General features: G+C 39.8%; 1 protein-coding gene and 1 pseudogene across 1 annotated transcript; both read right to left on the bottom strand.

Annotated features, from left to right (window-relative positions):
- The window catches only part of LOC139738897 (NFX1-type zinc finger-containing protein 1-like), an 86,802-nt pseudogene that overhangs the window by 35,655 nt on the left and 26,077 nt on the right, over positions 1 to 25,070 (bottom strand).
- On the bottom strand, positions 3,993 to 24,736 carry LOC139738906 (NFX1-type zinc finger-containing protein 1-like). The gene is made up of 6 exons (XM_071649535.1): positions 24,344 to 24,736; positions 19,254 to 19,439; positions 15,782 to 16,022; positions 5,675 to 10,555; positions 5,261 to 5,375; positions 3,993 to 5,000 (listed from the first exon to the last, which is right to left on the bottom strand). Exons 3-6 carry the CDS (start codon positions 16,018 to 16,020, stop codon positions 3,993 to 3,995), a joined length of 6,243 nt encoding a protein of 2,080 aa, XP_071505636.1. The 5' UTR covers positions 16,021 to 16,022; positions 19,254 to 19,439; positions 24,344 to 24,736.

Genomic DNA, 25,070 nt, shown 5'->3' with positions numbered 1-25,070 from the left:
TCAAGACATGTGAGTATGACTGTTAACATTCTCCATTTCTCCTATAGTGGCACTTAGGATATCTGCAAAACCACATTTCATTTTGAATATATCTTTAGACTAGTGATAGGGTGTTTATCTCAATAAGCATTACCAACTTTAACTGTCAATTATACTTATTAATTACAGTGCATCAATAACAACGTTAAATTACACACGACTCTAAATCAAAATACTATAATAATTATAGTACAGTAAAAGAGTCTGTTAGTGATTCTGCACACTCTTGACACGAAAACCTTAATCATTGCTAATAGACAAACGTTTGAAACACCGTGAACAAATACATGTTAAAAAGGAAACCAGAGACTCAAAGTAATATAAAAGGTCACAAAAATACAAGCACAAATAGAATAGCGGACTGATAAACAAGAGAAGATGATGTATGAATAGGAAATGTACATTAATGTGCTGCAAACTCTCTCATCAGCCTTAATGAGTCAATTCACAATCGTCTTTCAGTTGTCTTTGCTCCATCCGCTCCTGAGAAACAAGGTATAACGGAATGGCCTATACTGAATATGTTTTTGATAAATGTATTAACAAACTGCGATTGTGGAATTCTCCGCATGACAAATGTGCGGCATGATAACTAAACAATGCAAAAATATGCAAGTATCATTAATGTTGCCATGATATCTTTCCGTTTTGTATGTCTGACATAGATGGAAAGAGCCATATAACTTGCTTCAGCTAATACAGTTTGGAAGCTTCCTCGCAGTCAGACTTTTTTTTTCTAACTTCAACATAAGAAATGTGTTTGTGAGCACACTTTCTTACAATCAATGTATGCTGAGTTTGCAAGAAAACATTTCAATACAATACAAATTTACAATACAATACAATACAATACAATAAAATACAATGCATGTATCTGAGCCTGTATATGCAGGTTCAGAATGCTTGTTAACTTACAGAAATAAAACACTTTATAAACATATTTCTGAATAATAAATGGGAACACTTTGACCAAGCATGAATCCTTAATTTAGACAATGCCCAATTATTAGTCAACACATGTGCAGAGTAACGATGTCAAGATACTTTAACAATGATTAGATCGTTTCAACTGGATACATTATACTTAGGCCTACATAACAATCGTCATTATACTGCTGTTGGGTTCTCCTTATGATTATGATAATAGTTATAGCATCGATGAAATGAGAATTTCAGCACAAATGATAGTTACCACAAATTTCCAATGTATATAGTGATTAACTAGGATGCAAACCTACTTACAATATCGGGCATATTTTGTAATCTCCAGTTGCATAATAATAACAAATTGTAACTTGCAAAGAGTAATTAATCACGATTGGAGATAATGGTTCTTGGTCTGAATAGATGACCGCGATCATCACATACAGTCTTATCACATATTTCTGTTCTTACTATTATAATAATTGATTACACTCTTGTAACCACTACGTGCAATGCTCTTTCTTTGAATCCATCGTCATCCATAATATTATATATATATATATATATATATATATATATATACGCTGTGATTGGCAATTAAAGAATCCCAATTTAAGGTCAAAGCAGACAGTCTAAATCCAAGTGAAGATTGTGGTTACTGGGATGATAATTGCAGTTAAACAGGATGTGATAATAATGTCCGTGCACACCAGCACATGGGAGTAATGACGCTATATTCTAAGCAAAGCTATACAGCATTGTGAACTGTGTATAGTTTAGCCACAAAGTGTTTCTGAAATACAGAAGTATAACTTTGATTCTGCATATTAACATTCATCATATGGGCAATTCCGCGGTTAGTAACGTTACATTTGAACAAATTTACATATTTGTTTTTACTACTAAATTACCATTTATTCATTTCAAGCCAAAATTATGTTAAAAACATGTTCATCATTCCTAGGTTTATGATACAGAAAAGAATGAATACAATCCAAGAAATAATAGCATTGCTATGGCAACTTAAAGGGCTGGTTAGTAACGTTACGAAAAAAGGACATGACAAAAAAAATCAATGTCTTGTAACAAAAGTGTGCAAAAATTCAAGTGACTTCAAACAAAGTGTTGCATTAATTTCAATTATTGCATCATGACAAATGTTCACACAATGTTTTTTAGCAGTTCGACCAATAGTTTCCTAGCTAGACCCCCAAAAGCATGGTTAGTAACGTTACGGTTAGTAACGTTACATTTGTCCGGAGTAATTCCGCAGGCCATTTCACCCTTTTGTAATTGACAAAATGTCACATGACTTCTGGAGTATTTAAATGTATTTATCTTTTACCCTTTAGCAAAACTTTGAGGAAAAAATTTCAAAGGAACCCACTGTAATTTGCATTTAAGTGAATTTCAGCATCCCCAGTCCCACATGTACATTTTAAATGATGGTTTTAGATCTCGCGAAATCAATCAATACGAAAGATAAAATCTACTGAATTTGAAAGACCTTAATGATCGGTGAACATCCATGGCATTAGTTCATACCTAGATTAAAGAGTAAGATAAAGAGGCACATTTCTTTTATCCATGTCATGTCCACCTAACTGCGGAATTGCCCATATAGATCAATCCAAGCTGCAAGGCTTACTTTGACGGTATTGTTGGGGACAAGGTACGAATGGATATAATTGCTTGAGATCATACATGTATACTCCCAACAAGGTAAGAATGGATAATCGAGATCATATACATGTACTCCCAACAGATACAACAAGATACAACAGAAAATTTCACTACTCGATATACATATTGTAATGTCTTTCCCAAACTTTAAACCGAGTTCGTCACTTCGACAATATTGTTGGGGACAAGGTAAGAATGGATATAAATGCTTGAGATCAGTATATACTCCCAACAGATTCAAAAAAGATACAAGAAAATTTCACTACTCGATATACATATTGTAATGTCTCTCCCCGACTTTAAACCAAGTTCGTCACTGATTAAAAGTGCACGACATATTCTCTGCACAAGCTAGGATTCAAATATCAATAAAATAAGGAAACCCATCATTACATTTAATCAACCATAAGATGTTTAAAAGGTTAGTAAGCAATAACTATTTTGCAGCGATTCATCGTGAGCGCTCGTGTTCAATTGGCCATGCATTTTCAATACAAGTTGTACTACAATTTCTGTGTCAGACTTGCGTGAACATTGAAATGTGTTGACATTGGAACGTGCTGCATTTACATCTATTCCGAAACATGCATGTAGAGTCTTTAAAAAGTAGAACTACACAGACATACATGTATAAACGCTGATCTCTCTTCCCTTAGAAGGATGTAACGTAGAAAAATGTCGGCACATGTAGCACCCAAATCACGTGCCAAGTTATGAGCTCGGTGTGTTATATAACACATAAGGTACACCAAGGAATTTCCAATGATAATGCACTTTGCGTGGTATTTACATGTACTTCCGTATTAGAAGACGACATTATGTACAACCATTACTAATCACAAATTATTAGAAAAATGCGGCTGAAGAGTCCTACTCAGCGATGTCAGCAGACATTAACTTCCATTCATTTATACAGTCATATTTTTTCAACAGAAACATAGCTATTTTTTAAAAAGAAATTGAGAGCATAAATTAACACTTCAATGTACAATAAACGAAGTTTTACAGACGTGTTCAGGTACAAAAGACAATACAGTAGGCCCACAAGTGGAGTAATATATGACATAGTGATTAACAGTATTACATACAAGAAAAGTAAAACTGCTACAAGTGCAAATTGCGAGTTCAACAGATTGTTGAATCAATTGAAAAAGGTTGTTTCTAAGTCAAAATCTGTCTGCAATTGCCAATACCAACGACTTAAAATAGTGTTACATCAACATTTCATCCGAAGGAAAGAAGGGGAATTTTTTTCCGTGTTCATTGGTACAGATATACTGCGACAAGAATTATCTTCGACATAATAATCGTGTTCGCATTTCTCTGAACCTAGACAGAGTCCCAATTCATCTTCCTCGACCAAGGCCACCACCACGACCCCTACCTCGTCCTCGTCCTCGTCCTCGTCCTCGCCCCCGTCCCCTCCCACGACCTCTTTGCCCACGACCTCGGTCTCGGCCTTGGCCCCGATCGTGAACAGGCCCTTCTGTACTAGACTCTCTCTTCTCTCTTTCTTCTCTTTCCCGCTCTTTCTTTTCACTGTCGCATGCTGGGCAGATGTTTGAAGCGCCCTCACTGCTCCTCAGAACGTGGCCCACCGGACACTGCATCCAGACATCTAGATGATTCGACACCTGTTCGGGAATGTCACTTATAGAATCGTTTGCCGACCGAGGGAGTCCATTCCTCCGGTATAGCTTGGTCAAAAGCAGATCGGCTAATCTCCACTGTTCGTTCTCAAAGCGGGTTTCGGATACCAAAATGGATACGAGTTGCTCCATTTGAGAAGTTTCCTTCACTCCTTTGATAAATAGCCCCAGAGTCTCTGTGAGCATGACTTGCTTTTGCAGTTCAGTCTCCGCGTCATGGATCTGCTGATTGGTTAACTCGACAAGGTCTTCGATCAGAAAATCCTCAACCTCATCAGCACTGGTTTGAAGCGCCCTCTCCAAGATTCCAACAATTTCAGCATCCTCTACCTCGTTGCATTTCATGTGAGTTCTGAGCTTGCGAATGAACGAACCGGTGCATGACTGTACGCGACTTATCATTTTAACTCGGAAGCACATGCCTTTTCTATGATCTAACGTCATGCGTTGAAGGTCGTTTGCCCACCTCAGCAGACATGAAGAGTTTTTAGTTTGAACAGGGATGTATCTCCCCTCCCTGGATAGAGACTGACGGGTCATGCTGTCGATCTCCCTAGTTGTTTGAGCCACCTCATTCTCAAGCATTGCGTCCTCCTCTTGTGATTTCTCAACAGCACAACGCAGACTCTTTCGATAGGTGTGCAGGAGCGAGCCGTATCGCCGACTGACCTTTATCAGTTTACCACATCTCGGACAAGAAGGTACCTTCAAGGAAAACATTGGACATAACGATGCTTTAATTAATATAACTGCAAATTCTAGAATATCGTCGTATACACAAATCGTACCCATGCAATTTGTATCATGAACGATACTCATTCAAATGTTGACATAATCACCCTCCCAGAACACACACTCAAAGATACCTTCTAAGAAAGTCTTTAAGAAACGCATGGTATCGTCATATGATTACCATTGTTACGGTTACGTCCCAGCATATTGGAATGAATAAATATCAGTTTTACCACTATCTTGTTGATCTGTGGCAATGAGGTTTCCGTCTTCTCCTTCCGATATCCAAGTTTTTTATCCAGTTCGTTCACCTCGAAGACGTGACCGCAGTCCTCAAGTTGCAAGTATCTTTTACAATTAATAAAAACAAAATATGTCACATAATTATATGATATTCATATTCGAGCACCGACATGATGGCGAGTCGACGGTATAAGCACAGCTTAATCCTGCATCCTGCATTACAGCAATAAGAATAATGACTATAACAATGGAAAGGCCAGATTGTTTACACGTTTATGAGACTGTCACTCACGTTGATGACTTTATTATGCTGCTGGGATTATGTCTGAAGCACAATGCGGCAGAATTACATGCATTTAGCACTAGACTTGTAAGAAGTTAGAAGTAAATAATAATTTATTTACCGTGAAAGGCTGGGGTTTTCTGTTCCGAAAAAGCGTTGTTCCAGCTCAGCCTTGTCACATACTCTGCATGTCTTCGGGCATACTTCTCCACACAGACCAATGCAGGGATGTCCACATTTTTTCTTCTTACGACAAGGCTGGTCACATGGAGGTCTATCACAGGGTTCGCAACATAGCATAGAGCAAGTGAAGTGTTGACATTTCCAGTTGCATCGTTTCGTACAGAGGTCACATGGTTCATTGCATGGATGACGACACTGGCCATGACGACATTTCTGTTCACACCTCTGTTGACACCACGAACATGGCTTCCCACACTGTTGTGTACATTTATGTCCACAAATCAGCATCTTCTGGCAAGGTTCTGTGCAAGGTAAGTGGAAACGTCCTCTATTACACTCCCCACATGTGCCCTTGCAAGTGTGCCCACAAAGCAACGGTGCATCACACGCAACCTTGCATGCACTGGGTGTGTCAGAGCATTTGACTGTCACTTTGTGCCTACATGGCCAGTCATCTCGGGTTATCATCTCTTCACATGTCTTCGTACAGGGCTTTCCGCATTTACCTCGACATTTGTGACCACATGGAAGTACTTTCAGGCACTCCGAGGTACACACTATATCCTCTGGGTCTTTCCAACATTTAACCATTTTAGTGTGTCCACATGGAAGTTTCTTCAACACAAGTTGCTGACACTGACTCTCGGCGTAGCATTTCTCTTCCACCTCGTGCCCGCAGGAGAGAAGCTTCTTCGTCAAGACCTGACACACGATACTATAAATATCGGTTTGACATGCAAGAGTGTGCACATGTCCACATGGAAGTTTCTTCAACACAAGTTGCTGACACTGACTCTCGGCGTAGCATTTCTCTTCCACCTCGTGCCCGCAGGAGAGAAGCTTCTTCGTCAAGACCTGACACACGATACTATAAATATCGGTTTGACATGCAAGAGTGTGCACATGTCCACATGGAAGAGTTTTCTCTATTTCTTGGTAGCATGTTATTTCACTTCGATTCTTGTGGCACTCTTCAAGGCAGTTGTGACCACAATTCAATGTCTTCTCTACGATTTCCCTGCACTTGCCGCGCTTACGGCACTTTTCTATTTTGGTGTGGCCACAGCCCAGCTGCTTTTTGACGATGATATCACACGACAAATGTAAATCATCTGGGCTTCCATGACAAGGGAGGATGCGCGTGTGAGAACATTGTAGAGTCTTTTCGACAGCCTCTATACATATGATATCATATATGCTCTGTCGACATGGCGCTTGGCATGAGTGCAAGCAAGGTAGTAGCTTCTTGATAATCACAGGGCAACTAGTGGGACAAGGCTTGGAGCATACGTTAGGACAAGTGTGATTGTTCCTGCAGATAGTCTTGAGACACGGTGCTTCACATTGGTACAGAACATGATCTCTGTCGGTAGGGTGACAAAGTTGGCGACACACATGTCCACATTCTAGCCTAGCCTCACATGGCTTGCTACAGCCTCCATTTGGGACCCTTTCAAAGTCCTTTTCTGTTTTTACAGCACTCTGCTGGTCAGGGTGGTTTACACATTGCAGCTGCAATGATTCCCCGATGCTGTTGGTTTTCTTTAGATCCTCCACAATCCCTTTCCACAAGTCACTGTGCTCAGCGAACATGGTGAAGTTACCGATGCAAAACATGCCTTTCCTCGCTCTTGACAAGGAGACACACAGCCGATTTGAAATTCCCAGAAAACCAATCTTACCATCGTCGTTACTCCGGACGAATGAAACGAGAATGATGTCGTTCTCTTCTCCTTGGTAATTGTCAATGGAAGTCACCTTCACTCCTTGAAACCTGTCGCGCTCCATCAGTTGCTTGAAGTGAAGAAGCTGACCCGTGTATGCTGTCAGTATGGTGATCTGATTTTTGTCATATCCCTGTTGAATGAAATAGTTACACAGAGCAACCAGGAACTCTGCTTCATGCACATTGAAATGACTTTGAATGTCCTCAATACACTCCTGTGGTTGTGCGTGATCAATGAAGAACATATTCTTGGTTACACCTTGGATATTCTCAAATTCGTTCACCGAATCATGGTCATCAAGAACATCGTAGAAGTGTTTCCTCATGATGTCCGCAATCTGAGGGCGCATTCGATGTTGAAGTTGTAGCTGAGTGTAGGGGAATCCATTGTTGATCAGTCGCTCAAAGAGGGAAATATCCAGATGATATTTCTTCGCCAGCATGTAGACGTTTGGCTTGGGTCTGAGTTGTTGATGGTCACCGATAAGAATGAGCTGTTGGCAAGAATAATGAAGGGCAGTGATGATGTGAGCCTCAAGCACTTCTGCAGCTTCCTCAACAACCACAATCTTTGGTCTCACTCTTTGAAGCACTTGCTGATTGCTGGCAGCCGCAGTTGTGGTCATACCAATGATGGTAGCGTCTCGGAGCACTTGAACCTTCTCTATGTCTTTAGCTTCTTCTAGTTGTAAGCACAGTTGCTTGTACTTGTTCTCGTATGCTGGCAGACGCGTTCGAAGATCTGCAATGTACCTGCCAAGCCATACGTGATACAGTGCCCATCTTTGATTTGGAGATATTCGCCACACATCATAGATTTTGTCAATGAAAGTTGGATCAATTCTATCTCTTCCAAGCAGCTTCTGGGTAATGTAACTCCTGAGAGCATGATCCCGACGATTTGTAAGATGAGAGAGATCGAGACCGAGGAAAGGGACGTCGTCTTCAATGTCAGCCATTTCTGTCTCAAAGTCTTCTTCAATCATGCGCTCTGCCTCTATGAAGTCCCTTTCCTGCTCAATGTCTATTGAAGCGTTGCCGGCTTCTGTCGTTGGTACCGTTTCTTCCGTTACCTCCTCCTCCTCCTCATTTGTTTCGGGTGTAACGAGTCCTTGCATCCAGTCAGGGTCACTCTGACACTCGCAAAGTAGCCATTCCACCATCCATGATTCAACCATCTTCATGTTGAAAAGTCTGAGAAGACTGTTATAATGCGTCCATGTCATAAAGGGACCCAGTTCATACTCGTTGACGATCCCCGCTCTAGCTCCCGCCAGTCGCGCTTGCGTTCGCTCCACAACAACCTTCGCATTATCGGTCTCCTTTTTGAGATGTCTGACTCTTCGATCAATATAGTCTCCCTCAAGGTTCAATCTTCTGCTACTGCCAAGTCGTCTATTGAGGTTGTACTGCTGGAGTGCTTCGCTTTTACTTCGGCTACCAACTCTTACAATACCTACTTGAAGGAACTGGAGAATGCCTTCTAGGAATTGATCAAGGGCGTGATTTGTATAGCATACCAAAAGAATGGGACCAGGATCATCTTGAGTACACCACAAATGCATGTTCTGAACAAGGATGTGAACGATCTTGAGACCAATATATGTCTTGCCGGTTCCTGGCGGGCCCTGAATAACAGTGAGTTCGTTAGTGAGTGCTGTCTTTACTGCCTCAAGTTGTGATGGATCAAGATTGACATCATTGACATTCGGCCAAGCATCATCATTCGTGACTTCAATTCTTTCCCCTCTTTGTAATGCAAGTAGCGAGGGAATACTTGGTCTGTCTTCAAACAGTGGGGATATGTCCATTTTCTTGTACGCAGTTTGCTCCGGTAATTCATCGGATTCTATCCGTAGATAGGCAGGCACATTTACATTTTCACTGAGTCCGAGGGTATATCTCGCAAGAGGCAAGGATGTGGATGGCATTCGCTGAAGTCCCTGCAATACCGGACGATAAGCTTCAAAGAAGACTGCAGATTCTGCCATGACAAACGTTCTTTCTAACAGACAGGAAGCGTCTTCTCGGTCGACCAAATGAACAGCAACACGTCCTTTTTCCAGTTCTTTTGCATCTCTTTTGGCAACTGTTCCAAACAAAAATGTACGGAAGTCATCACTGGAAAGTACAACTAGAGATCCAAACATGAGTCTCTTAGATGTTTGCCATCGAACTTTTGGTAGAGTCTTGAAGGAGATACAATGGGAGACTCCTGAAAAATCACGAATAGATTGAACAAAGCGCACTTCTTCATATATTCGGATATCATGAAGTCTAGGCCTCTTGTTGGGATGCGCTCTTTTGAAGGCAAGGTATTCTGATATGCCTATACGTAACGGATAGACGAAATCTTCTTTGAGAAGTCTAAACTGCACGTCCAAGTAGTGGTCTCCATCCGCATAAACGCCTCTCGTGATATGAGGCCGAAGAAATGGTTGATACCCTGCCTCAAGTTCTCTTGCGGTAGGAAGAATGGCTTGCTTGCGAAAATCGTCCGGAGGAGGATTCCTATGAACGCGATCCATTTGACGTTTTTTGTCCTTCTCCTTTTCAAGGGCATCGATTTGGTTCGATACATCAGTCTTGATAGGCTCCAGATGCCGAAACAGATCTGGGTATACTTCTTTGAATCCTTCCACAGCATCTACCAGTAGAGTGAAGGGAACCTTGACATCTGCCACTCGACTAGGCAAACTCTGTAGCATTGTTTTTAACACGATGAAGACGTCCGAAAGGAGAGTTTGTATATCATCGTCAGATTCGTCTGCCACCGTTCTCAGCCTGATGAGATAGGACGGAAGATGAAGTGTAAGCAGTTTTGAGTCAGACACCAAGGTAAGCAGCATAGTGACTGTATGATCCGCACCAATGGTTTCACAGGTATGTGCCAAACTCCGCCAAATGAGCCTCTGCCTCTTGTCATCAATCATCGATTCATTGAGACCGGCTTCTACACATCCCTTGAGTGAACTTAGCTCCACCGCTGCCTCGGAAGGATCTTTATGAAGGAGGTCCTGCAGAAATCTAGAGCTTATTGGTTGAAAGTTTTGATGCTGATGCCGTTGGCTCCCCTTTGAACGAGTACCAAGTCTAAATAGAAGAGAACAACATACAAGCATGTACAAGTTGTCATGCTACATACTGTAATATTTACTGACAACTCTCAAAAAGATAATAATCTGCCCTTAAGCAAGTTAAAAATAACAATGACTGAATTCATGAACAAAATTCACATTAGAAAACGTGGATATACGTCTGATGCAAGTTTCAAACTGTGTTTATGAAACACTGAGAAAGAAAAATTAATAAAAAAAAATACGTGAAAAATACGTGAATAGAATTTCGTGGTTGCGCATACGAAGAATAAGTTGTAGATCCACTCTGCTTTAATCAAAGTGATATATCAGTTGTCACTTTGTCATAGTTTTACCCTTATTTCTTCTTATTCCCCTTCTTGTTCATATTGACATCCTTCAACTGAAACGCATCGAGTTCTATATTCATCGCAGGACATTTAACTTTCTTAGATAACAAAAATATATATAGCAGAGCAGATAAGCCGAAGACTTGTCCAAAATTTGACTAAAGCATGAAACTTTCCCCATTGTTAGTACATGCCATAAGATTAATTTTAAGACGGGGAGGTAAATTTGAATTGACCTCTGATGACCCCCAAAGGTCAATGACATCAAAATGTAAGAAAGTTGATATTTTGCGTCATTGGTTAATGATAAACACAGTAATGATGTACTAAAATTTAATTTTTGTCACAGTGAAATTGTCTTCGTTTTCAACAGAGCCAGGTTTTTACCTTTGACCTCTGACGACCTCGAGAGGTCAATGACCTCAAAATGTCACAAAATTGATACAAGTGTATTTTGCGTCATTGGTTAATGATTAACACGGCAACGGGTACCAAAACTAATTTTTGTTACAGTGGAATTGTTCTCATGTTTCACAGAGCCCTGACAGGTTTCTACCTCTGACCTCTGATGACCTCCAGAGGTCAATGACCTAAATATGTCAGAAAATTGATATTTTTATGCGTCACTCGTAACTCAAACATGATAATTACGTACTAAAACTAATTTTTGTAAGTGGAATTGCCTCAATGTTCCACAGAGCCTTTCAAGTCAGGTTTCTACGTTTGACTTCTGATGACCTCAGATGACCTGATGAGGTAAATGACCTCAAAATATCAGAATACTGATATTTTATGTATAGTCAATGGTCAACTTATAACCGATGTACAATCATGCATTATGCTATTAGCATTTATGCTATAATAGAAGGATCTTGTCATTCCATGGAGCATTGGTCATTACCCTGTGCATTCTATCCAGCTTTGACCTCTCAGGACAATGAGAGGTCACTGACCATTTAGTATATCAGAATTTGTGTAGGCTTACCTGTATTGATGTTTGGCTTCATTGGTTTAAACGTAAATGCTTGATCATGTACAAATCACGCCTTGATGTTTTGATCAAAGTATGTATGCATATTCCACAGAGCATTGGTTTATAGTAAAAGGTCTCTGGAATGCGAGAGGTCAATTACGTCAGAAATAAAGCTTTAGTGTCTTTAGTGATAGCAGTGACCACAAATACAAATTTTATGTTTGGGTTAGAAATGCAGACTAGCAAATATAGGCAAATATGGCCATTATAGCCCGGCACTCAAGGAAAACAAGGCCCACGAGACTAAAATACATCATCGAGCGTTTGATCTATTTAGTGTAGGTCTCATAGAACTTTTCCCCCCATGTGTCGGACTCATTATGGGACTGGTTTGCCTATAGTGTCAAGCTCATGGGCAATATTTGCATAGTTTCCAGCTGGTGGGCCTGTATTGGCCAGTGGCAAGCTTGTGGGTTGTTACAGTATGACTGCGATGAATGACTCATGGTCCATGTCTGCCTTTGGAAACCCTTTTTAACCAATTAAGAAAAGGCTCCACGGCAAAACGTTACAAGATTACACAGTATAGCGAAAAAGAAGAAGTAGGAGAAGAAAGAGAAGAGGAAAAGAGATCTGCTGTCAAAGATGCAGAGCCAATACCGATCAGTTCCATGGTAGATCTTAGTTGGCACTGCAAAGGTTCGGATGTCTCTGTTGGCAAAGGATATTCTAAAGCTCGAAGTAAGTCCTTGGGGTGGTTTACATTGTCTGGGCATAGAGGGTTTGGTTGGGTCTATAAGGATATGACGCTTTGTTATAACAATTAGGTCTGAGATTTCTGGTTTTTCATGTTTGTTTTGACCATCCGGCATGGATATCCAACACAAAAGAATGATAATGTGTTAGACGCAGCCACCACCGTGTGTTTTTTTTTTTATAGATTTTGATATTACAGTGTAGTTAAGAAGAAATTAACCTCTCATTGTCCTAGATGGAAGTGAAAATTGAACAGTGTGTGGAATACTCTGCATTCAATTTTGGACACACACACACATACACACATACACAAAATGCATTTTTTCGGTATATTATTTTATAAAAAGCTAGCCATTACAAACCATTGAGACCAGACATCAATATTCTTATATTTCGATGCATATCTTTCAATGTCCTCCAGAGGTCAGAGGATAATCGCTAATGTTCATGTGAAATTAGTACATGCCTTTTGAGTTGCTCACTTTTATTGCTATAGAAATACACAGTATGTGCATCATGTCAATCACTAAGTAATGTATTAGTTTCATTTTCAGCCTCGGATTATTTCTTTCTACATGTACAAATAAAATCATGGCAAAGTGAACAATTTTCACATCAAAATATAAACGAGAATACTAACAAAGAAATAGATGTAATAACGTGAAAAGCAAATACCAGGCCGCCATCATCTTATGGTATACAGGTGAAGGAAATCACCTTATTGATAAACAATTTACTTGACTGGGATAGCAACCACTGAAAAATATTGTTTCTTACAATCTCTTGTTTTCAACAAGTGGAATAAAACACATGCACATACCGGGGCATCAGTTTGGAGGAGGGGTGGTGGCAGGGATAGTTGACCCCCACTACAATAAATTGTGAGATGTGGACTTTGTTTTGTTTTGTTTGTTTTTGTTTGTCCAAGTTTTTCACTTTAAGTGTGCAATCAGATTGATGAAATTTAATTCTGAAATGCAAAAACAAATTAAAGAAAATCCCTCTTGTTGGAGGGGGTAAGGTATCCTCTTTCAATTAACCTTTTCCTCCTCGGTTTCTACCCTTTTACTCCTTTTGCTGATAATTTCCCAAATATTCCATCATAAATGTGTATATACAAGATTTTTTTTTTTTATTTCTATTCATAATGCAAAGGCTCCCTCACATGGGAAGGGTTGGGGACAGCCCCTTTCATACCCCCTCTCGCTATATCAACCTCCCCTCCATGCATTGGTTATGGCTACTCATTTAGGGATGGACATTTTTTTTTTTTTTCAAATGGTAGTTCAACCAAGAGCGGCACGAGATCATTGAATTGCAAACAAAAGAATAAAAAAGCTCCATAATGTAGGGGGTGCCTCCACCCACATCCTTCCCTCGATTGGTCTCCATCCATATATGGCTGACTTACTACACCTCTCTGATACAAATTTCGAGATATTCCTTCAAAACTGCACAGTATGTGTCAGATCGTTGAATCTCATTTCTCAAATTACAAGCGCTCTCTCGAATGGGAGTGGAATACCCTACCCTCGCCAACGCTGCCCTTGCTGGGTTCCCATCCATATAGACGTGGTACACTTTGGCGATCCATAATTTTCCAAATATTCCCCCCAAACGTATGCTTCAGATTCTAAAAATTCAAAAACTTCCTCTTCGGGAGGGAGGGGGGGGTGAGATGCACCCACACCCCATCAACTTCCATTAGTGATGACGCACACGATAAAAACAAGAGCTGCACTAAATCACTGATTTCAGGTCTAAAACTGCAAAAATCCAATCCCCCACCCGCACCCTCCCCCTCCACTCCACTCCTTTGCACCATGGAGTTATGCTTACTAATATTTTCCAAGTCCCCCCCCACGTGAAAACGGTTACAGCTCGTTATTCCGAAGGTTCGTTATTCTGAAGGCTCTTCAGTCCGAAGATTCGTTATTCCGGAGGTTCGTTTTTCCGAATTTCATTTTCGGATTAAACAATCTTCGGAATGACAAACCTTCGGAATAACGCCACAAATGTTCGGATTAACGAACCCTTTTTCATTTTCGGATTAACGAACCTCTAGATATAGGGAATTTGTGTGTTTCGGATTAACGAACCTTCGGAATATCGAACCTTCGGAATAACGAACAGCACCCCGTGAAAACAGATCGACACCCCTTGCTCTGTGCACATACCCGATGTAGATAATTATCTGAAAAGTTCTGCGGAATGAGTAGCCACTTTTTTGGTAACAGAAATGCATGGTAAGCCCTAGATTATAAACAATTAACTATCAATCATCACAATATCAATATTTATATCCTTACATTTCATTAGAGGTCTTAAACGTAGGCCTACCTTGTGTGATTTTCATAGGTGAAAGGTAATGGCTCGTTACTAAGCAGGGCCTACGAGTGCCTTCTAGAACATCATCATGTTTACCATTAATGATGCCAAACTGCTAGTATTCTGATACCTTGAGGTCATTGACCTCTCGCGATCGTCAGAGGTTAAAGGCAAAAACTCGTCTGTGTGCCTTGGAATATGAAGACAATGTCATTGTTAAACAGATATGCTTGTTTTGTACATCTTTTCCATGTTTATCACCAACCAATGACATCACAAATCAATATTAGGATATTTTGAGGTCATTGACCTCTAAAGGTCATCAGAGGTCAAAGGTAGAAACCTGTCAATGCTCTGTGGAATCAAAAAATGGTTTTCCTGAAGTATAGATGCATGTTTGGTGCATCATAACCCCATATATCATTCACAAATGTGTCAAAACATCGACATTCTGATATTTAAAGTTCATTGACCTCTCGAGGTCATCAGAGGTCAAAGGTAAAAACTGTTAGTGCTCTGTTGAATCAGAAAATGATTTCTCTGTCGTGTAAATGCATGTTTAGTGCATCATAACCACATCTATCATTCACAAATGTCTCCAAACATCAATATTCTGATATCTAAAGTTCATTGACCTCTGGAGGTCATCAGAGGTCAAATCAGACTTAACTCCCGATCTTAAAATAAATCTTATGGTATGTACTAACACTGGTGAAAGTTTCATGCTTTAGTCAAATTTTGCACAATTCACGTGATTTTGAGGGCTTAACCGCTCTACTAATACTACTGGTTGTGCTCAATGAAAGAATGAGACGACAGCATAACAAAAATTTACCTGACAGAGTCATGTCTTGCACCATGACCTCGACTACCACGAGTCGAGTGTGGTGCCCCCCTCCTTGAACCATCCGCACCTCCCTGTTCCTCTTGTGGACCCCGAACTCCAAAACGAAGGGCATCTGGATGTCGTCTTCCTCCTCGTTCAGTCTCTTCAAAGACCTTTTCACCTTGTCGTCTACCTACTCTCCCTCCGCTTCGTCCCCCACCGTAATTGGCGTTTCCTGGACTCGCCATTACTGGATCATGAGGTTGACATGCAAACATGATTTATCTTGAGCCGGACTTGACAACGAGCTCAACATTACATACTTTACCTCAAAATAAAATGTCCCTACCTCTCGATCAAACACCTTCGAAAACTAATAGTGATCAGCAATAATGTCAATAATATGACATTTAAATTGAAATTAGCAGCGTCCAATTTATGTGTTTAATGCTATCCTATGTGGTGAAACTCTTCCTATCACATGACATTACATTTGGTATGAGGTGGGGGTTATTTTCAGAGAACTGCATTTAGAAAAGTTATCAGCAGAATGAATGGTACACGGAAGTGCTGATAAAACTAAACATGCAAGTATGTAGATTGTTGTATTTTCTGGTGCTGCATGGGAAACGGTATATTTTGGTATGTAAATATAAAGATACCAAGCCAAGCAGCAAATATTTTATTAACTATGTGCTCCACATTGAGAAAGTTCAGAACTTTATTCCCTGTAGGAAAAAAAACTACATGTGCACCAAGCTAAATGGACCAAATTACACAGTTTTATGAATATGTAAGTTGTATTTAAGTTTTGACGGCACCTGGAGCATTGGCAATGCCCACCAGTTTGCTGGTTAATCGGGGTGTTTTGTTTTGTGGAGGGGGGGGGGGGGTATGTGATGTGTAGGTTTGATGGTGATTATTCTGTTTTGTTTTCTTTGTCTGCTTTCAACAGAATTCTATTTCAAGATAACAATAGTATATACTGATGCTCTTCGTCATCAAGGGTATATCGAAAAATGATCCATATATTTTTTGGGGGTGGGGGGGGGGATGGGGGAGGTGTTTACCACACAAAGGCATAGAATGATGATTGAGAGCCGGTAACCCTGATACGCGTACACTGTACAGGAGTGTATAGGAATGGTCTATACCACTAGCCGGGTTCACACGTACAAATTAGCGGGATGACGATCGCGATGCTCATCCCGAGTTTTTTTGCGAGCGTCCACACGTACCAAATTAGCGGGATAGCGATCGCGATCGGTATCCCGCTAATTTGGCGAGCGTCCACACGTACCGAATTATCCCGCTAATTGCCGATAGAGATAACAGCAAAGCCTGGAAACTGGGTCACACAGCGCCCTTCTCTATCACTGCCTGCGCGCACTTACCTTTGTCCATTGTCTTTTACGCGTCAGTGGTGTGGTTCGCGCGCTGTTGTTGTTGTGCTCCAAAGAGGTGAAGGACCTCTTCGCAGAGGCCTCGCTGTTGCGATGTGCACATTGCATGATGGGATGTAAAAACTCGAGATTGTAATCCCGACCGTTCACACGTACCAGCGTGGGGCCAATTATCCCGCTAATTGGCGAACCAGCGCAAGATTTCTTGGGATTAGCATCGCGATGCTTATCCCGCTAATTTTCGGGTTTTTTTCTGTCCACACGTGCAAAAAACTCGGGATGACGATCGCGATGCAAATCTCGAGATTTGTATCCCGCTAATTGGTGTACGTGTGAACCCGGCTATTGTATCCAGACGTATTGGAATGCTTCAGAATTGTATGTGGGGGTATAATGTTCAGCTGTGTAGTCTTGGTGACGCGCATTCCAACAGTGGTAGTTACTATAGTATTTGAGGAATGTCAGTACATCTACCGATCAAAGAACAATAGGTTATTCTGGTTAAGAAGGCAGAATATTGATTCAGGCATCAGACATGACATGGTCACATGCACCTTGTACTGAGTTTATGCGGAAATAATGTAATCTATAGCTATATCTATTCGAGATTCACATGTTTGAGTTATGGATCAATAAAAGAACTTTATTACAATAAAAAAAAAAACACCTCGTAGAATGGTTTCGTGATCTCTGCATCCCGATTCTTCTATTGCTAATTGGGGAAAATCACATGTGTTTGGTGAATTATTGATATTTATTATCACAGTGGTTTTCATGATTTCATGAATACTATACATGAAATGTCTTTCCTCTTGCAACGAAATAAATGTGACCCTGCATCACAAAACCAACAAAAAGTCGCCAGATATGGATATTTAGTTGCGGACAGATTGTGAAAGAGCAGACTCTAAGCTTTAAAATTATGTATAACGCGATTCAAATCGACTCCCCTAACCTATCTAATTACTAGAAAGAAAGCACACACTGGAAAAGTGTGAACTGAGAAAAGAGGCTCTGAAGTACAGGGTCTATTCAAGCGCTAGCTGTGTAATGAAAGGGGCAAAACACAGGTAAACCATCGGAGCAACAACAAAGAAGGGATTATTAGAATAAGCCTAATTGAGCATGTTCTGTTAACATATTCTGCCATTATTAATGCCAACTTTCAAAGCAGTAGTGTTGTCCTTTCAAAAGACGTTAGACATGAAAGGGAAGAGTGTGCAAAGGATTTCAAGAAATAAAAGGGGGACTCTAGACATACCTTATCATTCTATTCTCCCCAAAAATGGGCTGTAGAAAAACTGCTGAAAGCACATTTTCCTATTCATGTTATGTTTTCCACACTTACAAGAATAATGTATAAGACGGATAGCTATTTCAGGAAATATTATAAACTCAAGATTGATTTGGTTGACCCATTTCACCTTTTTTGGAGACCTCTCGTAAAATCAGGGGTGCGAATTTTTGTTCGTTTTGTGATGCACCGTCACAATTATGATGAAATAAATGCAGTACAATTTGTTCATGTCCTTTGGTGCATTTGATTATGAACAATGCTACCACGGAACGATACACTCACTGATTTTGAATGAACACTTAACTGTTTTTATTCGTAGTGGTGGTGGGGAGGGGGGTCGCGAGGGAATCTTTTTTTGTTCAAATTCTTCAAAAGCACCAAATTTGGCACACATGCAGCCCAAACCGTACTAAGTATTTTGATTTTTGACGGGCGCCAAGAAGGGCCCCCTCTGTGGCGGCCAAATTTGCAAAGCCCAGTATGACCGCCATCTGGATCTAAAGGTCACTTACAGTTAAAAACCTACAAGGGTTGCGATCATTTACACAATCACTTTCAGAAGTTTCCTCCTGTCTGTCTGTCTGTCTCTCTCTCTCTCTCTCTGTCATTATGGAAGAAGGCTTTTGCTGGTTTGCTAATTCATGACTATGAATTGAAAAAAAAAATTGAAAAAGCGTTCAGTGGTATGAACGATTCTGAATTTTCTTGAAATCAGATCTTAAGTTAGTTTTACGAATTCATTGCTTACATATGACTTTGGAAAATAATTTCAGGCTCCTACCTGCCAACTAATGCTGTCTCACAGTCAGCGTGACTGCCTGCCGTGTAAGGGTGATAAACTGCCGGCCGTGTGAGGGCAACGATCACTTGGGACAGACACGCATCATCGAGCGCCCTCTCTCCCTTGAAAACAGTCGCCTCCAAAGGATGTGGGAAGGTGGCCCACGACCATGCTAGCACTATATATCTGTGAAGTTGTGGTGTGGAGAAGATATAATCACATAGTGTGGTTGAGGTCAAACATGATTTGCCTCGACTACATATATATATGCATATATATATATATCAATCAATCAATCAATCATAGTTTATTTCCATTCAACGAAAATCAAAAACATAGTACAAAGTATACATGTCATGGAATAATATTGTTCAAACGTTTGCAAAAGATTCATGTAGTATACGAGATGAATTATAGAACAACATATATATACAATAATTAGGAGGAACAATGCATAGATACTTCGTGGGCGAGCGGAAAATAAATTCGATTATGGAAAATAGTGATCCACTAAAAAGCAAAGCTTGTCGGACGTGGATCGCTAGATGAATAATGAGTAAATGATATACTACTCAAGTATTTGATATAAGTTATTTAAGTCATTTATAACAATATACATGTAGTTATTTTGAGATACACAGGTCGGGAAAAATGAAAAAAAAATAATAGTATATAATAGTATATGATATATATAATACTGCGAGAAAATAAGAGCATTCGTGGACGTACCTATTGATTAACGTATGTGGTTTATTCCCAAGCTTTCGGTCTTTTTAAGACCTTCACCAGGGCTGTGAAATGATACACAAAGTGACTCACTCGTATGGCTGCACTTATGATAGTATAAATCTGTCTAGCATGAGTCTATATGAGTGCATATATATATATATATATATATATAATCTAATTTTCTTGTGGAAGGTTGAGACCAGATCAGTGTACGGGTATAGTGCATAATCAGACAGCATAAGACAGCTTGTAAGAGGTGAAAATCCGGTTTTATTTCTAGAGTCAGCTGAGCCCACCCAACTCAACTATTTTACTGAGGGGTCCAGGAACAAAAATTGATCACATTATATATGTACAACTGCGTAGGAAACATGAATGTCAAAACAGCAAAACTAAACATTTATGAGCTAAAAGGGTTAGGCTCTATAAAAATGAGTTAGTATTTTGTTCATACGTCGCCATCCCAATTACGAAAACTTTAAATTTACCAATGGAAATACGAATAACAAAAACTACGGATGCAAATAATGCCATTCAGGAAAATTCAGTTTAAATTTATATTTCAATATCAATAACTGCCTCAATCAATTTTTTTTTTAAACACGGTTAGAATAGAACAAGTATGTAGTTCAGGTGACAAATCTATGTACCTGCAAGCCCACCCTCTCTCTCTCTTTCATAAATTATAAATGATTATATATATATATATATATATATATATATATGATAGATAAATAAATAAGTATATATATATATATATATATATATATATATATATATATATTTGTGTGTGTGTGTTTCGGAATGTTTATGAGTGTTAACAAATGCTGTGGGCAGAGTACGGGTGCACCGTATACATCGTGTTGACTGCACTGCGGACGAAATTTGAATCACCTTACAATCTAATGTAGGCCAGCACACAATGCTAAATATTCTTTACCTAACGATACAATAATGGTGGTAACAATTATGGTAACAATAATAATGATAATGATAATAATAATAACCGCATTGATATTAATATTACTATTACAATGGCAATGATAAATACGTTTAATACATGGGTAAGAAATCAACTTTGAGGCCGACGTTGCTCTCTACTATTCCCTTTAATCAAGCTTTCAGCCTGTCATGATGGCCTTCATCAGGATCCGGGTCATTAGTCATCAGTATCTGTAACTGGTTGGGTTTTGAGACGTCTTGCATCACATCAGTATGTGGATGTATACCATGTTCAGTCTCATGATCTGTACACAAATTCAGCTATCTCTTTTGTGTGGTCAGTATAGGGCCTGTGTATCTTGTAAAGTCATATTTATGAGATTAGTGTGCGTGTGTGTGACCGCGCATCACAAAACTAACAAAAGGTCACACATACTACACTGGATTTGTGTATTCAAAGGACTCACATTAAGCCCCGGTCACACAGCACTCCACGTCTAAATCACGTACATAAAGTTATGAAAATCTGGTGGACGTGGTCGTATAAGTGGTAATTTTTTGGTCAATTTTGGTTTGGCCGTGCTTTGTACGGGGTATGGCCGTTGGCGGCTGTTCCACTGCTGAAGCACTGCCTATAAGCACGTCTAAATCACGTACATAACGTTATGAAAATCTGGTGGACGTGGTCGTAAGTGGTAATTTTTTGGTCAATTTTGGTTTGGCCGTGCTTTGTACGGGGTATGGCCGTTGGTGGCTGTTCCACTGCCGAAGCACTGCCTAAGCACGGCTAACCACGTCCAGCCAAGTGTATGTACGCGGAAAAATCCATTTCTCAGTGATAAGCCGCTTAACACACGCTATTTCCCGTTATACCAACGCGTAACACGCGTCAGATGACCGTGCTCTGCCCGTGACAGACCGCTAAACTTTCGCGTCTTACCGCGTCTCCCCAAGTTTTAATCACTGCCGGAACACGGATTATCATGTGTGTTTCACGTGTGTTGCACGTCTTTACCACGTGTGCCGCCCGTGGTTGTCCGCGGAATAAAATTTTGAGCATTTCAAAACTTTTTACCGCGTCCGACGCCGTTCCGATTTTTCCCCGTGTCCTGCAACGTCTATAAGTCGACCGTAGCTCGTCTTAAACTCTACATCAACGCGAACATCATCGTCTGCTTCACGGTAGACCACTTTTTGACGTGTTTTGGCCGTGATTAAGCCGTAAAGCGCCGTGTGATTGGGCTTTTAGGCGTGATGGGTCAACTTCGTCAATCTTGATTTTTTTTTCGTATTTTCTGAAAAAGCAAGACTTCATCTATATCGTGGTAAAATTGGGGATCATAAGACATATAGAAAATTGTGTTTTTAGCAGTTTTTCTATAAAACTCTTTGTAGAATAGTTCGACTAAGTGTCTCTTAGAGTCCCTTTTTCATTTCTTGAAAAACTATTTACACAGTCTTCACTTTCAACTCTAATAACATGTGAAAAGATGATTCTACTACTTCGAAAGTTTGAATTTTATTTATTTATTTTATTTATTTGTATGTTTTATTTTCACAGGGTGGCTCCATCAGTGGGTTAAACACTGTTGTTCTTGGAGGCCCTGCATGAACACATACATACAAATAAACACATGATAATCATACAATACCTACATCAAAATCATATTTGCAGTATCAAATCTGTATATATCTTAATATACTGTATACTGATATGAATAAGTCAAGGATAGAATGCATTTATAGAGCATGACCAATTTCAACTTAATTTGATAATCACTTCATTGTTTACTCTGCGGAGTTTCACATGTTGTTTTTTTTTTTTGTCCCATTCATTGCACAGCTAACACGGCGTGGTGAGATGAAGCGCTTGAAATTACACTCTACACTTACAGCATCTTTTCTCAGTAAACACTTTTCCACAGTATGTGTTTCTTTTCAATATTTAGATGGTTAGAAGAGTCCATTTGAATTCAAGTTAAACATCATTCTAAAGCTTAGAGTTTGCCCTTTCAGTATCACTCCTTAATTAAAAATCCATGTCTCGTGACTTTTTGTTGGTTTTGTGGTGCAGGGTCACATTATACAATGCCTCTCACATGTTTTGATTTGATATAGCTTGTAACGCCGTCTGTTGTTTAGATTTTGAGAAAATAATCATATAACAACTTACCCATTTAAAAACTAGACGCAATCTCCTCTACTCTAGATGAATGCATTTTTTTTTCTTACTGGAAAGAGCAAGGTCTTTATCTACATCTTCACTCATATTCTTCTCAGCACAGAAAGCTTATCGTATGCACATACCATAAATAACAGTTATACAAAATAAATAACCCAGTAGGACCTACAGAGCATGTAGCAGTGACTACACGGTATACAGTCACTGCAGTCGCGTCACCGTAATGAGCACGATGAAAAACACTTCTAAAAATAAACATGGGGAATTTGACGCTCATGGGAACATTTCACCAGACAAACTGTAATGATAAAAAGGAAACCCGAAACGTTTTGACCAAAAATCAATCCCTGCGTTTATCAATGTGTTATTACACACTTTACTTGGTCTTATCAAAATTGGTCAACAATGAGAGAAGTTACAATGATGAAAGGTTTCGGGTTTGTTTGTTTGTTTGTTCGTTTTCTTTTTACGAAGCAGTGCTATTGGTCGCTCTTTCATAAAATGATCCTACCCTCGCCAAGCGATTTGTGTAATGATACAAGATCATTGCCAGTCATGTTCGATACAATCAAATTTTTATAATGAACTCGACGTTTGAATAATTTAGCATTACATGCTCCAGTAAACGTGGTACATAATACTACCGGATAGTTTTGGTTTGAATTAAGGGATGGTATCTTCTTCTTGAATACATTAAAAATATCCAACAACAACACGAAACTGAGATGTGTGTGCAGGCATGTGAAGACTTCAGACGAGATGACATGAGCACTTTCGCTGGTACATATCTCTATTATTTGTATTACCGATATCACCCTCACATGTGGGATTAAACATCTCAAATATCTTTATCATTTCTTGTCGATTCAATCTGATGACCTCTACACTGTTATGTCTGGTTGATGCAACGCTATTCGTTGATTTTAACTTTAACATGAAGTGGAGTTTTTGCAAACTCTTCCCTGACACTTCCCTCCCCTCCCAAGCCATCCTACTATATACCTACTTATGCATGTTATGCGTACAGTGACATCACTGTTTACTCGCTTAATCGCGAGGACCCACCCATCGAAATCAGTAAACGAGTTTCTTATGAATTTTCAAATTCATGAATATGATGATGATGCAAGACATGCGGTAAAAAAAAAATGAAATCACGTCACATTGCAGTAGGTAGGCCTAATATTGATACTGCTTTCAATAGCTGTTCTGTAAGCCTACTTTACAATATACTTACTGTTTTCGCCAATCAACCAAACAATATCTCCGCTATGCACCTTCCGCTGATGCACTGTTACATTCTATCACGGACGAATATGAATTAAAGAAAGTTACGAGTAATGTTATACGCTTCACTTTACAATACTGGCAGTCGCAATAACACTTTGATCTTCCATGAAACGAGGCAAGGCATGCATATCGATTGTCAACACACAAAGAGCAACTTTTGCTCAATAACAATGCAAGGACATTGGTAACAAGGCCAACGCGCACTTCGAGTGGGATTGCTTTTGCATTCATGGGTGGATAATTATCATCGTTGTCGTTGATTCGTGCGCACTGCAAATTGGGAATACCCGCGTATGGCGGTGGGATCTCATGTTCCGTTACGGTTGCTTCAACCATAGGTTGTCATAGAGCAGTAGAGAGCGGGGTTATCTACTTGTACTTTTCTCTTTGTGCAAACTAGAATAACACAGTGGCGGATCCAGAGGGGGGAGCAACCGGCGCACGCCCCTCCCCCCCCCCCCCATTATTTTTCGTAAAAAAACAAAAGACATAAAAAGAAAAACAATGAAATGAAACCCGGAAGTGGCACCAGAAATATTAGTCACGCCCCCCTTTACAGAATTCCTGGATCCGCCCCTGATAACACATGACGATAAAAGGTTAAACGTCAAAGGGTAAACGTCACAGACTAACTGCTGCTCATACACATTCTCTCTCTCACATTTTTTTTTTTT

Source organism: Diadema antillarum, unplaced genomic scaffold (assembly GCF_040938485.1).
Source record: "Diadema antillarum isolate AM-2024a unplaced genomic scaffold, OU_Dant_1.0 seq00000773_RagTag, whole genome shotgun sequence".
In the NCBI taxonomy this organism is placed as follows: domain Eukaryota; kingdom Metazoa; phylum Echinodermata; class Echinoidea; order Diadematoida; family Diadematidae; genus Diadema; species Diadema antillarum.
Note: the sequence above shows the minus strand (reverse complement) of the source record. Positions and strands in the feature narration are given on the sequence as shown.